The 14086-nt window shown below is 47.4% G+C and overlaps 1 protein-coding gene across 1 annotated transcript in view; it reads left to right on the forward strand.

Moving 5' to 3' along the window:
• Positions 1–14086, forward strand: part of LOC139235052 (zinc finger MIZ domain-containing protein 1-like) — a 293638-nt gene that overhangs the window by 91101 nt on the left and 188451 nt on the right. Inside the window, exon 3 of the mRNA XM_070866173.1 lies at positions 194–307. Coding sequence (XP_070722274.1) covers positions 194–307 — 114 coding nt within the window. The remainder of the gene's footprint in view (positions 1–193; positions 308–14086) is intronic.

Consider the following 14086-nt stretch of genomic DNA (forward strand, 5'->3'; position numbering starts at 1 on the left):
CAGCTAGAGGAACCCATTCTCTACAATCACTGCCAATGTCAGTCCCAACAATGACTGACTGTGTTGGGACACTGACAGTGAATAAAGACTGTGCCCTCCCAACCTTATCCCAAATGTGACTCATATCAATACTTGCGTACAATGAATGCTGTTACTTGCCCTGATCATTCTGACATCTTTCCTCCTTTTACAGCACCTACAGAGTGCCGCCAGTTTCCAGACAGCAGCCCAAGAACTCCTCGACTGGTGTGAAGACCCTCGGGCGTTCCAGAGAGCCTTCGAGCAAAGTCTGATGGGATGTTTGACGGTGTGTTATCTTATCCACCTCTGCTTAGCTCTTGGAGCAATTGCCTTTATTTACATTTGAGTAACTGTGCTTGCATAACTCCAAAAGACCCATAGTGACCCATTAACTGAAGCATTTTAACCACTAGACTCCATTTCAAGAAGGATGTGAGTTTGAATCACAGGAATGGTTGTCGGTCAGGCTCACTCTCCTTAACTAAAGGAATTTTACCGGTTCTTAACGGGGATGCCAAATGGTCAGCTCAGAATTAGACAGAAAACTGGAAGTTTCGAAGGTGCTGAGTTGAAAACGCAGCCAATCTGCGAGGTGGTCAGTTGGGTGCGGAGAGGTTGTGACTGAAGACATTTCAACCACCTCGTAAGAGGAGGAGAATTGGCAGCAACAGTAGTGGGGGAAAGCTGTTCATTAAATTCACTCCTGAAGGGCAAACTTCAAGTTTTGCCGCTGACTTGATCCCAAACCCCCAGTGACCCGATCTCACCCCCCCCCCCAGTGACCCGATCCCCCCCCCGTGTCCTGATCCATCACCCCCCCCCCGTGACCTGATCCACTCCCCGTGTCCTCATCCACCCCCCAGTGACCCGATCCAACCAACCCACCCATCCCCAATGACCCGATCCTACCTCTCCAGTTACACGATCCCCCCCCCCACTAACCCAATTCCGCCCCCCCACCATGTCCAGTGACCCGATCTCCCTCCCCTCCCCCCTCGACATGTCCAGTGACCCAATCCCCTTGCCCCCACGAGTCCAGTGACCAGATTTTCACCCCCTCCCTCACATGTCCAATGACCCGATCACCCACACCTCCCCCGTGTCCAGTGACCCGATCCCACACACCTCCCCCGTGTCCAGTGACCCGATCCCACCTCCCCAATGTCCAGTGACCCGATCCCCCACACCTCCCCCGTGTCCAGTGACCCGATCCCACCTCCCCAGTGTCCGGTGAGCAGATCCATCCCCCCCTCCAGTGAGCAGTTCACACTCCTGCTATTGATGCAGACAGGAACATATGTGGTGCTGACCGAGATCAAAGGTCAACTGCAGTAAAGCCATTCTGGACTGTGTCGAGAAGCTTGACCAATATCTGCTATTATTTAAATGAAAACTACGATATAGAGTTGAATAATTTTTGTAAATATTTGATGCATGTTTTGAACTATTGTCCCGGTATAGCAGTCATTGGAAGAGCTGGAACAAAGGTGCCATGGGTCTGCAGGCGTGATGTTAGTGTCCAATGGTCCACGGTCTGTAGGTGTGATATCAGTGCCCACCTCCCCACTGTCTGTAGGCATGATGTCAGTGTCCAATGGTCCATTGTTTGCAGGCGTGATGTCAGTGCCCAATGGTCCATTGTCTGTAGGCGTGATGTCAGTGCACAATAGCAGTGCCCAATGGTCCAAAGTCTGTAGGCGTGATGTCAGTGCACAGTGGCAGTGCCCAATGGTCCATTGTCTAGGTGTAATGTCAGTGTCCAATGGTCCATGGTCTATAGGCGTGATGTCAGTGCCCAGTGGCCCATTGTGTGTCGGCGTGATGTCAGTGCCCAATGGTCCATTGTCTGTAGGCGTGATGTCAGTGCCCAATGGTCCATTGTCTGTAGGCGTGATGTCAGTGCACAGTGGCATTGCCCAATGGTCCATTGTCTAGGTGTGATGTCAGTGCACAATGTCAGTGTCCAATGGTCCATTGTCTGTAGGCGTGATGTCAGTGCCCAATGGTCCATTGTCTGTAGGCGTGATGTCAGTGCACAGTGGCATTGCCCAATGGTCCATTGTCTAGGTGTGATGTCAGTGCACAATGTCAGTGTCCAATGGTCCGTTTTTTGTAGGTGTGATGTCAGTGCCCAATGGTCCATTGTCTATAGGCGTGATAGAAACATGGAAAAATAGAAATTTACAGCGCAGGAGGAGGCCATTTCGGCCCATCGTGTCCACGCCAGCTGACAAAGAGCCGCACGGCCTTTGGTCAGCAATCCTAAAGGTTACATATAAACCTATGAAAAATGAAAGGCAGAGCACCCAGCCCAACCAGTCCGCCTCATACAACTGCGACACCCCTTATACTGAAACATCCTACACTCCACCCAAACCGGAGCCATATGATGTCCTGGGAGAGGCAAAAACCAGATAAAAGCCCAGGCCAATTTTAGGAGAAAAATTCTGAAAAAATTCCTCTCCGACCCATCCAGGCGATTAAAACTAGTCCAGGAGATCACCCTGGCCATATTCGATTCCCTGCAGTACTTAGCATTATACCTGTCCAACAAAAGGCCATCCAGTCTAATCCCAATTACGAGCTTTGGGTCCATAACCCTGCAGGTTACGGCACTTTAAGTGCCCATCCAACCATCTCTTAAAAGTGGTGAGGGTTTCTGCATCCACCACTCTTCCAGGCAGCGAGTTCCAGATCCCCACAACCCTCTGCGTAAAGAAGCCCCCCCCGCTCCCCCCAATCTCCTCTAAACCTTCCACCTTAAACCTTAAAACTATGACTCCTCGTAATAGACCCTTCCACCAATGGAAATAGGCTCTTACTATCCACTATATCCAGGCCCCTCAATATTTTGTACACTTCAAAAAGGTCTCCTCTTAACCTTCTCTGTTCCAATGAGAACAAACCCAGCCTATCCAATCTTAACTAAGATTCTCCATTCCAGGCAGCATCCTAGTAAATCTCCTCTGCACCCTCTCTAGTGCAATCACATCCTTCCTATAATATGTCGACCAGAACTGCACGCAGTACTCCAGCTGTGGCCTAACCAAAGTATTATACAATTTAAGCATAACATCCCTGCTCTTATATTCTATGCCTCGACCAAAAAAGGCAAGCATTCCGTATGCCTTCTTAACCACTTTATCCACCTGGCCTGCTACTTTCAGGGATCTGTGGACAAGCACTCCAAGGTCCCTTTGTTCATCTACACTATTAAGTGGCCTGCTGCTTAATGTGTATATCTTTCCTTATGATGTCAGTGCACTATGGCAGTGCCCAATGGTCCACTGTGTGTAGGCATGATGTCAGTGCACCCAGCTTGCTGAGGCTGAGTGGGGATAAATCCTCAAGGGATCCAACCTTTAGTTATTGACCGGGTCTAAAATACTGGTTCTGAATTCTGCAGGGGTCCACTTGTTCCCCCATCGGGCGGGAGAGATGGCGGAGGGCTGTTGACTGTTAAATGGGAATGTCAAGCTTATATGTGTAAATTTGAAAATTAGTTGACAAAGGAAAGGTCCTGCAGGATAACATAGAAACGGTTGAGGCATTTGCTTTGCACTCAGGTCACATGTTCATTGTATTATATTTGATGTCTGTAATTCCTCCCCATTCACCAGTAGCTCCTGGCAAACATGTCATCCCCTTCAGTTGAGGGAATGATGGGGTTTACCCTAGCCTATGGATAGGCAATACTGGTTGACTGTCTTTAAGTTGTGGGCAGTGTTTAAATTATGTATTGGTGCCATGTTCAGACTGGTAGCCTTCCCTTTCTCAGGCGCCCTCAGACAGACTAGCTTGGACCCATTGGTGGATGGTTGAAGCTGAATATCGGTCAAGACTGAGATTTGAAGACTCCAGCATCCTGTTTCTAACAGCAACTTGAAGGCCTGAGTTTGGATGATGGGCAGAGAGCTGAGAGATCTGAGTTGTGACTCAGCACCAACATAAACCAGACCCATGCCTTGGCAGCCGAATCACAACGCATTTCCACAGACCTGCATCTCTTCTCCAGCTTGCTGTTCCCCACGTGTACACATTCAGTCTTTAGTTTGACATGCACGTGTTTGCAATGTGTGCACATCCACCTGTGTGTACTGCTTAATTGCAAAGTTTCAGCAGCGCTCCCATGGACCTGCCCAGTCCGCAAACAGGACAGCTCCATAAATCTTAGCTTCGTAATGCAAGAGCAGAGCAGCAATTCTAGTCATAAGGTGTGTGTAAAGAACCAGATATTGCAGTGCTACAAGAAGATTGTTGAGAGTTGTAATGGTATGTCTTTTGGTGCCAGGAACCCCCGCCCCCCCCCAACAGTCCTGAGCTGCCCGCTCTAATACAGTGCGTCCAGTCTGGGACCATGGGCTAGAAATTCAGGCAAACCCATCGTGGGGCGGATGGGGGGGGGGGGGGCCGTGGGGCGGAGGGGAGCGGAGGGAACGATCACCTGATTGGTTGGCCCGAGGTAGCCCTGATATTGGGCCTCGGACATCATTTACACCGAGCCAGCTGTTTCAAATAAAATAAGTTGAGAACTGGCAGCATTAAAAGAGAATGCTGCTGATGGAGGCTGTGGGGAAATATAAATGCCAATTAGAAGCAGGGTTATAACATGCAGCAAAGGGAGAAATCGCTGAGCATGGTGTTCACAAAGCAAGATCTGAAAACACGGGTGTGTCAACTTGTCAGAGACTGGTGAGATTTGCCCAGCTGAGGTTATACAACTACTTGGTTTTTGTTAGATTGCCAGTTTGTTTTCTTCCCCTGACGGCATTGCCTCATTTCTGGGCACCTGGCAAACTTTGGGACCCCACCGAACTTGTCCTTTACATGTGAGGCTAGCTAGGCTCTTCATTCACAGAAAGCGTCGCACTCGAATCTGAATCTGTCCACCCCAATGTTGGCAAGCACGTAGGACGTGGCTCAGTGGGCAGCACTCTTGGCTCTGAGTGAGAAAGTTGTGGATTCAAGTCCCACTCCAGAGACACAAAATCTAGGCTGACAATCCCAGTGCAGCACTGAGGGAATGCTGTACTGTCAAAGGCCATCTTTCACATTATCTGGTCATTATCACATTGTTGTTTGTGGGAGCTTGCTGTGCACAAGTTGCATGCTGAGTTTCCTGCGTTACAACAGTGACCGTGCTTCAAAAGTACTTTGTTGGTTTTCAAGTGCTTGGGGACATCCCAAGATCGTGAAAGGCGCTGTCAAAGAGCACAGCTGTGGTTATATAATGTTTTGGTTTTCTGCCAGTTTTGTCCGTTCTGAGAAGGCATTGACTGCTTACTGACCCACCCTGGTGGTGGTGGGTTGCAATATGCTGCCCATTATCTCCACCTCACTAACAATCAGGAGCAGGAGTGCTGGGATATCGTCTTCTCCCGAGCCTGGGTTGATGCAAGCCAGTTGTAAGACTCCTTACCTTGGTTTGGCTAAAGCCCGGAATCCTTATCGTGGTGTGGCTCAGCCAGTTGATTAGAGCACTGAAGTAGCTGCTGGTTTGACTCGCTCGTCCACACGGTTTGAGAGTTGAGGAGTTGCACAGCTGGCTGAGTCTCCATTGCCCCTAGAAACCTGAAGTCCATCGGCACTTTGGCACTTTGTTAATTGAGAGTTGTGGCTATGTTTGGCCCAAAATGTGTAAAGCCAGAAGTTTAATTGCGGCTGATTCCTGGATTCCTAAATCAGGGTGTAACTTGGAGTAAAATACTTCAGTGTAAGTTATTGTATTGTGAGTCCAGCAGCAGCAATGCAATAGGCGAGTGACGCTGTTACTGATCTGGAGATTGCCACTTTTACACCAGGAACGATTGCAGAGCTCCACCAACAACACAACCAACAACACATCACATTATGTTATATCGAATGCACATTCACAACTTTATGTTCAGATGCTGGACCTGCCCTGTGTTTTTGGGAGGGGTGGGGGAGACGTGTGGGATTAGAATGCAAAAACTGCATTTTGCTGCTGTGTATGTGGGCTGTGAGATAACCTCCTCGAAGGTTTCCCTCTGCCCTAGCCCTGACCTTGCATCTTTCTCCAGTTTCTCTCCGATCTCCCCTCATGACCTCTCTGTGCTCATCATGTCCATGAGACCCACATTCTGCTCCCTCGACCCTAGCCCTACTAAACTGCTGACCATACAACTTCATCCACTCGGCACTTCTAGCTGAAGATCATTGTAAACGCTTCAGCCTTGTCCTTTGTACTCACGTGCTGGGCTCCGCCATCATTGAGGATGGGGATATTCATGGAGCCTCCTCCTCGTGTTAGTTGTTTAATGGTCTACGACTGGATGTGGCAGGACTGCAGAGCTTTGATCTGATTTGTTTATTGTGGAATCGCTTAGCCCTGTCTATAGCTGCTTCCTCTGTTTAGCATGCATGTAGTCCTGTGTTGCAGCTTCCCCAGGTTGGCACCTCATTTTCAGGTACACCTGGTGCTGCTCCTGGCATGCTCTTTCTGCACTCTTCATTGAACCAGGGCTGGTCCCTAGGCTTGATGGTAATGGTAGAGTGAGGGATATGCTGGGCCATGAGGTTACAGATTGTGGTGGAATACAATTCTGCTGCTGCTGATGGCCCACAGCGCCTCATGGATACCCACTTTTGAGCTGCTAGATCTGTTCTGAATCTATCCCATTTAGCACGGTGGTAGTGCCACACAACACGATGGAGGGTGTCCTCAGTGTGAAGGCGGGACTTCATCTCCACAATGGCTGTGCGGTGTTCATTACTACCAATGCTGTCATGGACAGATGCTTCTGCGACAAGTAGGTTGGTGTGGACATGGTCAAGTAGGTTTTTCCCTCGTGTTGGTTCTCTCACCACCTGCCGCAGGCCCAGTCTGGCAACGATGCCCTTCAGGACTCAGCCAGCTCGGTCAGTAGTGGTGCCTCCGAGCCACTCGTGGTGATGGACATTGGAATACCCCACCTAGAGTACATTCTGTGCCCTTGCTACCCTCAGTGCTTCTTCCAAGTGGTGTTCAACATGGAGGAGTACTGATTCACCAGCTGAGGGAGGGCGGTAGGTAGGTGGTCATCAGTAGGAGGTTTCCTTGCCCATGCTTGACCTGAAGCCATGAGACTTCATGGGTCCGGAGTCAATGTTGAGGACTCCCAAGGCCACTCCTTCCCGACTGTATACCACTGTGCCACAACCCCTGGTGGGTCTGTCCTGCCGATGGGACAGGACATACCCAGGGATCGTGGTGGAGGAGTCTGGGATGTTGGCCGAAAGGTATGATTCTGTGAGTGTGACTATGTCAGGCTGTTGCTTGACTAGTCTGTGGGACAGCTCTCCCAATTTTTGTACCCCAGATGTTGGTGAGAAGGACTTTGCAGGGTCGACTGGGCTGGGTGTGCCTTTATGGTGTCTGTAGCTGGTGCGGAGGTCGATGCCAGGTGGTCTGTCCAGTTTTATTATTCTTGAGTTTCGTAGCGGTTGTGTACAACTGAGTGACTCACTGGGCCATTCCAGAGGGCAGTTAAAGTCAACCACATCGCTGTGGGTCTGGATTCATACAGGTAAGGACGGCAGATTTCCTTCCCTAAAGGACAATAGTGAAACAGATGGGTTTTTACGACAATCTGGTAGTTTCATGGTCAACATTACTGCTACCAGCTTTCTATTCCAGATTTATTTAATTAACTGAATTTAAATTCCCCAGCTGCCGTGGTGGGATTTGAACTCGTGTCTTGGGATCATTAGTCCAGGCCTCTAGATTACGAGTCCAGAGGCCCAGAGCAGAAAGGACCAGAAAATCCAGCCCGGAGAGTAGGGATAATGGGCAGGTACTCTAATTGGCAGGGTGTGTCTCGTGGTGTCCTGCAGGGATCTGTGTTGGGGCCTCAACTATTCACCGTATTTTTTAACCACTTAGATGATGGGATAGAGAGCCACATATCCAAGTTTGCTGATGTCAAAAAGAGAGGCGGCATTGTAGACAGTGAAGATGGAAGCCTAAAATTACAAGAAATTAAAGAAATATTAATCGATTAAGTGAATGGGCAAAATTGTGGCAAATGGATTTCAATGTAAGCAAATGTGAGATCATTCACTTTGGATCGAAAAAGGATAGAACAGGGTACTTTCTAAACGGTGAAAAACTAGAAGCAGTGGAGGTTCAAAGAGACTTTGGATTCCATTTACATAGATCAGTAAAATGTCATGGACAGATACAGAAAATAATCAAAAAGGGTGATGGAATGCTGGCCTTTATATCTAGAGAACTAGAATACAGCAAGTAATCAGGAAGGCAAATGGAATGTTGGCCTTTATTGCAAGGGGAATAGAATATAAAAGCATAGAAGTTCTGCTACAACTGTACAGGGTATTGATGAGGCCACATCTGGAGTACTGCGTACAGTTTTGGTCTCCATATTTAAGGAAGGATATACTTGCATTGGAGCTGTTCAGAGAAGGTTTACTAGGTTGATTCCGGAGATGAGGGGGTTGACTTATGAGGATAAGAACATAAGAACATAAGAAATAGGAGCAGGAGTAGGCCATTTGGCCCCTTGAGCCTGCTCCGCCATTCAATATGATCATGGCTGATCTGATCATGGACTCAGCTCCACTTCCCCGCCTGCTCCCCATAACCCTTCGCTCCCTTATGGCTCAAAAATCTGCCTATCTCTGCCTTAAATATATTCAATGAGCCAGCCTCCACAGCTCTCTGGGGCAGAAAATCCCATAGATTTACAACCCTCTGAGAGAAGAAATTACTCCTCATCTCAGTTTTAACTAGGCAGCCCCTTATTCTAAGACTGTGTCTCCTGGTTTTAGTTTCCCCGATGAATGGAAATATCCTCCCTGCATCCACCTTGTCGAGCCCCCTCATTATCTTATATGTTTTGATAAGACCACTTTTCATTCTTCTGAACTCTGATGAGTATAGGCTCAACCTATCCTCATAAGTCAATCCCCTCATCTCCGGAATCAACCTAGTGAATCTTCTCTGAACAGCCTCCAATGCAAGTAAACCCTTCCTCAAATACAGAGAACAAAACTGTACGCAGCACTCCAGGTGTGGCCTCATCAATACCCTGTACAGTTGTAGCAGGACTTCTCAGTTTTTATACTCTATCCCCATTGCAATAAAGAACAACATTTAATTTGCCTTCCTGATTACTTGCTGCACCCACATACTAACTTTTTGTGTTTCCTGCACAAGGACCCCCAGGTCTCTCTGTACTTCAGCACTTTGCAATTTTTCTCCATTTAAATTATAATTTGCTTTTCTATTATCTCTGCCAAAGTGGATAACTTCACATTTTCCTACATTATACTCCATCTGCAAAATTTTTGCCCATTCACTTAGCCTGTCCATATCCCTTTGCAGATTTTTTGTGTCCTCCTCACAATTTGCTTTCCCACCCATCTTTGTATCATCAGCAAACTCAGTCCCTTCATCCAAGTCATTAATATAGATTGTAAATAGTTGAGGACCCAGCACCGATCCCTGCAGCACCCCACTAGTCACTGTTTGCCAACCGGAAATTGACTCATTTATCCCACCCCCTCTGTTTTCTGTTAGTTAACAATGTGGCACCTTATTGAATGCTTTCTGGAAATCCAAATACACCATATCCACTGGTTCCCCCTTATCTACCCTGCTCGTTAAAACCTCAAAAGAATTCCAGCAAATTTGCCAAACATGATTTCCCTTTCATAAAACCATGCTGACTGCTTGATTGAATCATGCTTTTCCAAATGTCCTGCTACTGCTTCCTTAATAATGGACTCCAGCATTTTCCCAACGATAGATGTTAGGCTAACTGGTCTATAGTTTCCTGCTTTTTGTCTGGCTCCTTTTTTAAATAGGGGCGTTACATTTGCGGTTTTCCAATCTGCTGAGACCTCCCCAGAATCCAGGGAATTTTGGTAGATTACAACAAATGTAACCACTAGGTTGAGTAGGTTGGGCCTATACACATTGGAGTTCAGAAGAATGAGAGGTGATCTTATTGAGGGGGCTCGACAAGGTGGATGCAGAGAGAATATTTCCACTCATAGGGGAAACTAAAACTAGGGGACATAGTCTTAAAATAAGGGGCCGTCCATTTAAAACTGAGATGAGGAGAAATTTCTTCTCTGAGGGTTATAAATCTGTTGAATTCTTTGGCGCAGAGAGCTGTGGAGGCTGGGTTATTGAATATATTTAAGGCAGAGATAGACAGATTTTTGAGCGATAAGGGAGTAAAGGGTTATGGGAAGCAGGCAGAGAAGGGAGCTGAATCCATGATCAGATCAGCCATGATTTTATTGAATGGCGGAGCAGGCTCGAGATGCCAAATGGCCGACTCCTGCTCCTATTTCTTATGTTCTTAATGTAAGGGGGTAGAAGTTATGCTACAGCCATACAAAGCCCTGGTTAGACCTGGTGGAGTATTGTGAGCAGGTCTGGGCACCACACCTTACAAAGGATATATTGGCCTTGGAGGGAGTGCAGTGTAGATTTACTAGAATGATACCCGGACTCCAAGGGTTAAATTACTAGGCGAGATTACATAAACCAGGATTGAACTCTCTGGAATTTATGAGGTTAAGGGGCGATTTGATCAAAGTTTTCAAGATATTAAGGGGAACTGATAGGGTAGATAGAGAGAAACTGTGTCCGCTGGTTGGGACGAGGGGAGGTAGCCTAAAAATTAGAGACAGACCTTTCAGGAGTCGAGTTAGGAAACACTTCTATACACAACGGGTGGTAGAAATTTGGAACTCTCTTCCGCAAATGGCAGTTGATGTTCGATCAATTATTAATTTTAAATCTGAGATTGCTACATTTTTTTTAACCAAAGGTATTAAGGGATATGGGGCTAAGGCGGGTATATGAAGTTAGGTCACAGATCACCCATGATCTCATTGAATGGCTGAGGCTCGAGGGGCCTACTCCTGTTCCTATGTTGCTATTATCTTTATTCAATGTTTGAATCCCTCCAATCGGGCTCCTGCCCCTACCACAGCAACAAAACATCCCTTATCAAAGTCACAAATGATATGCTATGTGACTGTGACCGTGACCATGGTAAACTATCCCTCCTCGACCTATCTGCAGCCTTTGACACTGTTGACCACTCCATCCTCCTCCAACGTCTCTCCTCTGTCCAGCTGGGTGGGTCTGCACTCGCCTGGTTCCATTCTTATCTGTCCAGCCGTAGCCACAGAATCACCTGCAATGGCTTCTCTTCCCGCTCACGCATCGTTACCTCTGGTGTCCCCCAAGGATCTATCCTTGACCCTTCCTATTTCTCATCTACATGTTGCCCCTCGGCGACATCATCTGAAAACACAGCGTCAGTTTCCACATGTATGCTGATGACACCTAGCTCTACCTCACCACCACCTATACTCTCTGTAATTTGTCAGACTGCTTGTCCGACATCCAGGAGTGGATAAGCAGAAATTTCCTCCAACTAAATATTGGGAAGACCAAAACCATTGTCTTCAGTCCCCGTTCCTTCGCCACTCACTACATCCCGTTCCCTGGCAACTGTCTGAGGCTGACCAGACCCTTTGCAACCTTGGTGCCATTATTGACCCCAAGATGAGCTTCCGACCACATATCCACTACATCACCAAGATTGCCTCTGTAACATCGCCTGAATGCACCCCTCAGCTCATCTGCTGCTGCAACCCTGATCTCTGCTTTTCTTCCCTTGAGATTTGAGTATTCCAACGCACTCCTGTCTGGCTTCTTTTCCACCCTTCATAAACTTGAGCTCATCCAAAACCCTGGTGCCCGTGTCCTAACTCACACCAAGTCCCGCTCACCCATCACCCTGTGCTCGCTGACCCGTGTCCTAACTCGCACCCAGTCCTGCTCACCCATCACCCTGTGCTCACTGCCCGTGTCCAAACTTGCACCAAGTCCCGCTCACCCATCACCACTGTGCTCGCTGACCCATGTCCTAACTTGCACCCAGTCCCGCTCACCCATCACCCCTGTGCTCGCTGCCCGTGTCCTAACTTGCACCAAGTCCCGCTCACCCATCAACCCTGTGCTCGCTGACCGTGTCCTAACTCGCACCAAGTCCCGCTCACCCATCACCCCTGTGCTCGCAGCCCTTGTCCTAATTCACACCGAGTCCCGTTCGTGTATCACCTCCGTGCTCCTGGTTTGGCAACTCCTCAATTTTCATGTTTTCAAATCCCTCCATGTCCTCTCCCTATCTCTGTAACCTCCTCCAGCCCTACAACCCTCTGAGATCTCTGCACTCCAACTCTGGCCTCTTGCGCATCCCCAATTTTAATCGCTCCACCATTGGCGGCTGTGCCTTCAGCTGCCTGGGCCATAACCTCTGGAATTCTCTCCCGAAACCTCTCTACCTCTCCTTTTTTCAGATGCTGCTTAACACCTACCTCTCTAACCAAACTTTTGGTCACCTGTCCTAATATCTTATGTGGTTCAGTGTCAAATTTTGTCTCCTGTGAAGCACTTTGGAACGTTTTACTATGTTCGCGGCGCTATATAAATGAGAGTTGTTGCTGTTGGGCACTGTGTATCAACTACGTAGCAAGCCGAACAAGAGAGGGGGCGCTTCTGGACTTAGTTTTAGGGAATGAAGCTGGGCAGGTGGAAGGGATATCAGTGGGAGAGCATTTTGGTGCTAGTGATCATAATTCAATTAGATTTAGCGTAGTTATGGAAAAGGACAAAGATAGATCAGGAGTAAAAGTTCTCGATTGGGGAAAGGCCAATTTTACAAAGCTGAGATGTGATTTAACAAAAGTGGAAAGTGGACTGGAAACAGCTACTTGAAGATAAATCAGTGTCGGAGCAGTGGGAGGCATTCAAGGAGGAGATGGTGAGAGTTCAGAGCACATATGTTCCGACAAAGAAAAAGGGTAGGACTCCAAAATCTAGAGCCCCCTGGATGTCAAGGAGCATACAGGGTAGGATAAGGCAATAAAGGGAAGCTTATGTTAGATACCGAGAGCTAAATACTACAGAAAGGCTAGAGGAATATAGAAAGTGCAGGGGTGAAATTTAAAAGGAAATTCGGAAAGCAAAGAGAGGGCATGAAAAATTATTGCCAAGTCAAATCAAAGCAAACCCTAAGATGTTTTATAAATACATAAAGAGCAAGAAGATAACTAAAGAAAGAGTCTGGCCTATTGGAGACCAAAAAACTAATGTGTGTGTGGAGGTGGAAGATGTGAGTATGGTTCTTACTGAATACGTTGCATCTGTCTGCAGAAAAGAGAGGGGAACAATGTAGGCATTGTAGTTAAGGAGGAGGAATATGAAATATTAGACGAGTTAGTGAGAGAGGAAGTATTAAGGGGTTTAGCATTTTTGAAAGTCGATAAATCGCCAGGCCCAGATGAAATGTATCCCAGGCTGTTAAGAGAAGCAAGGGAGGAAATAGCGCAGGCTCGGACCATCATTTTCTAATCCTCTCTGGCTATAGGTGTGGTCCTGGAGGACTGCCAATGTTGTATGGTTGTTTAAAAAGCGAGAACGAGATAGGCCGAGTAATTACAGGCTAGTCAGCCTAACTCAGCGATGGGAAAATTGTTGGAAAAAATTTTGAGGGACAGTATTCATCGTCATTTAGAAAGGTAGAAAGGAATGGATTAATCAAGGACAGTCAGCATGGATTTGTTAAAGGAAGGTCATGTCGAACTAACTTGATTGAATTTTCTGAGGAGGGAGCAAGGAGGGTTGATGAGGGTAGTTGCGTTTGATGTGGTCTGTATGGATTTTAGCAAGGCTTTTTGACAAGGTCCCACACACAAACTGGTCAGAAAAGTAAAAGCCCATGGGATCCAGGGCAAAGTGGCAAGTTAGATCCAAAATTGGCTCAGAGGCAGGAAGCAAAGGGTAATGGTCAACAGATATTTTGTGATTGCAAGGTTGTTTCCAGTGGGGTTCCGCAGGACTCAGTACTAGATCCCCTGTTTCTTGTGGTATATATCAATGATTTAGACTTCAATGTAGGGAGTATGATTAAGAAGTTTGCAGATGATACAAAAATTGGTCGTGTGGTTGATAATGAGGAAGAAAGCTGTAGTCTGCAGGAAGATATCAACGGACTGGTCAGGTGGGCAGCAAAGTGGC

Source organism: Pristiophorus japonicus, chromosome 22 (genome assembly GCF_044704955.1).
Source record: "Pristiophorus japonicus isolate sPriJap1 chromosome 22, sPriJap1.hap1, whole genome shotgun sequence".
Classification (NCBI taxonomy): domain Eukaryota; kingdom Metazoa; phylum Chordata; class Chondrichthyes; family Pristiophoridae; genus Pristiophorus; species Pristiophorus japonicus.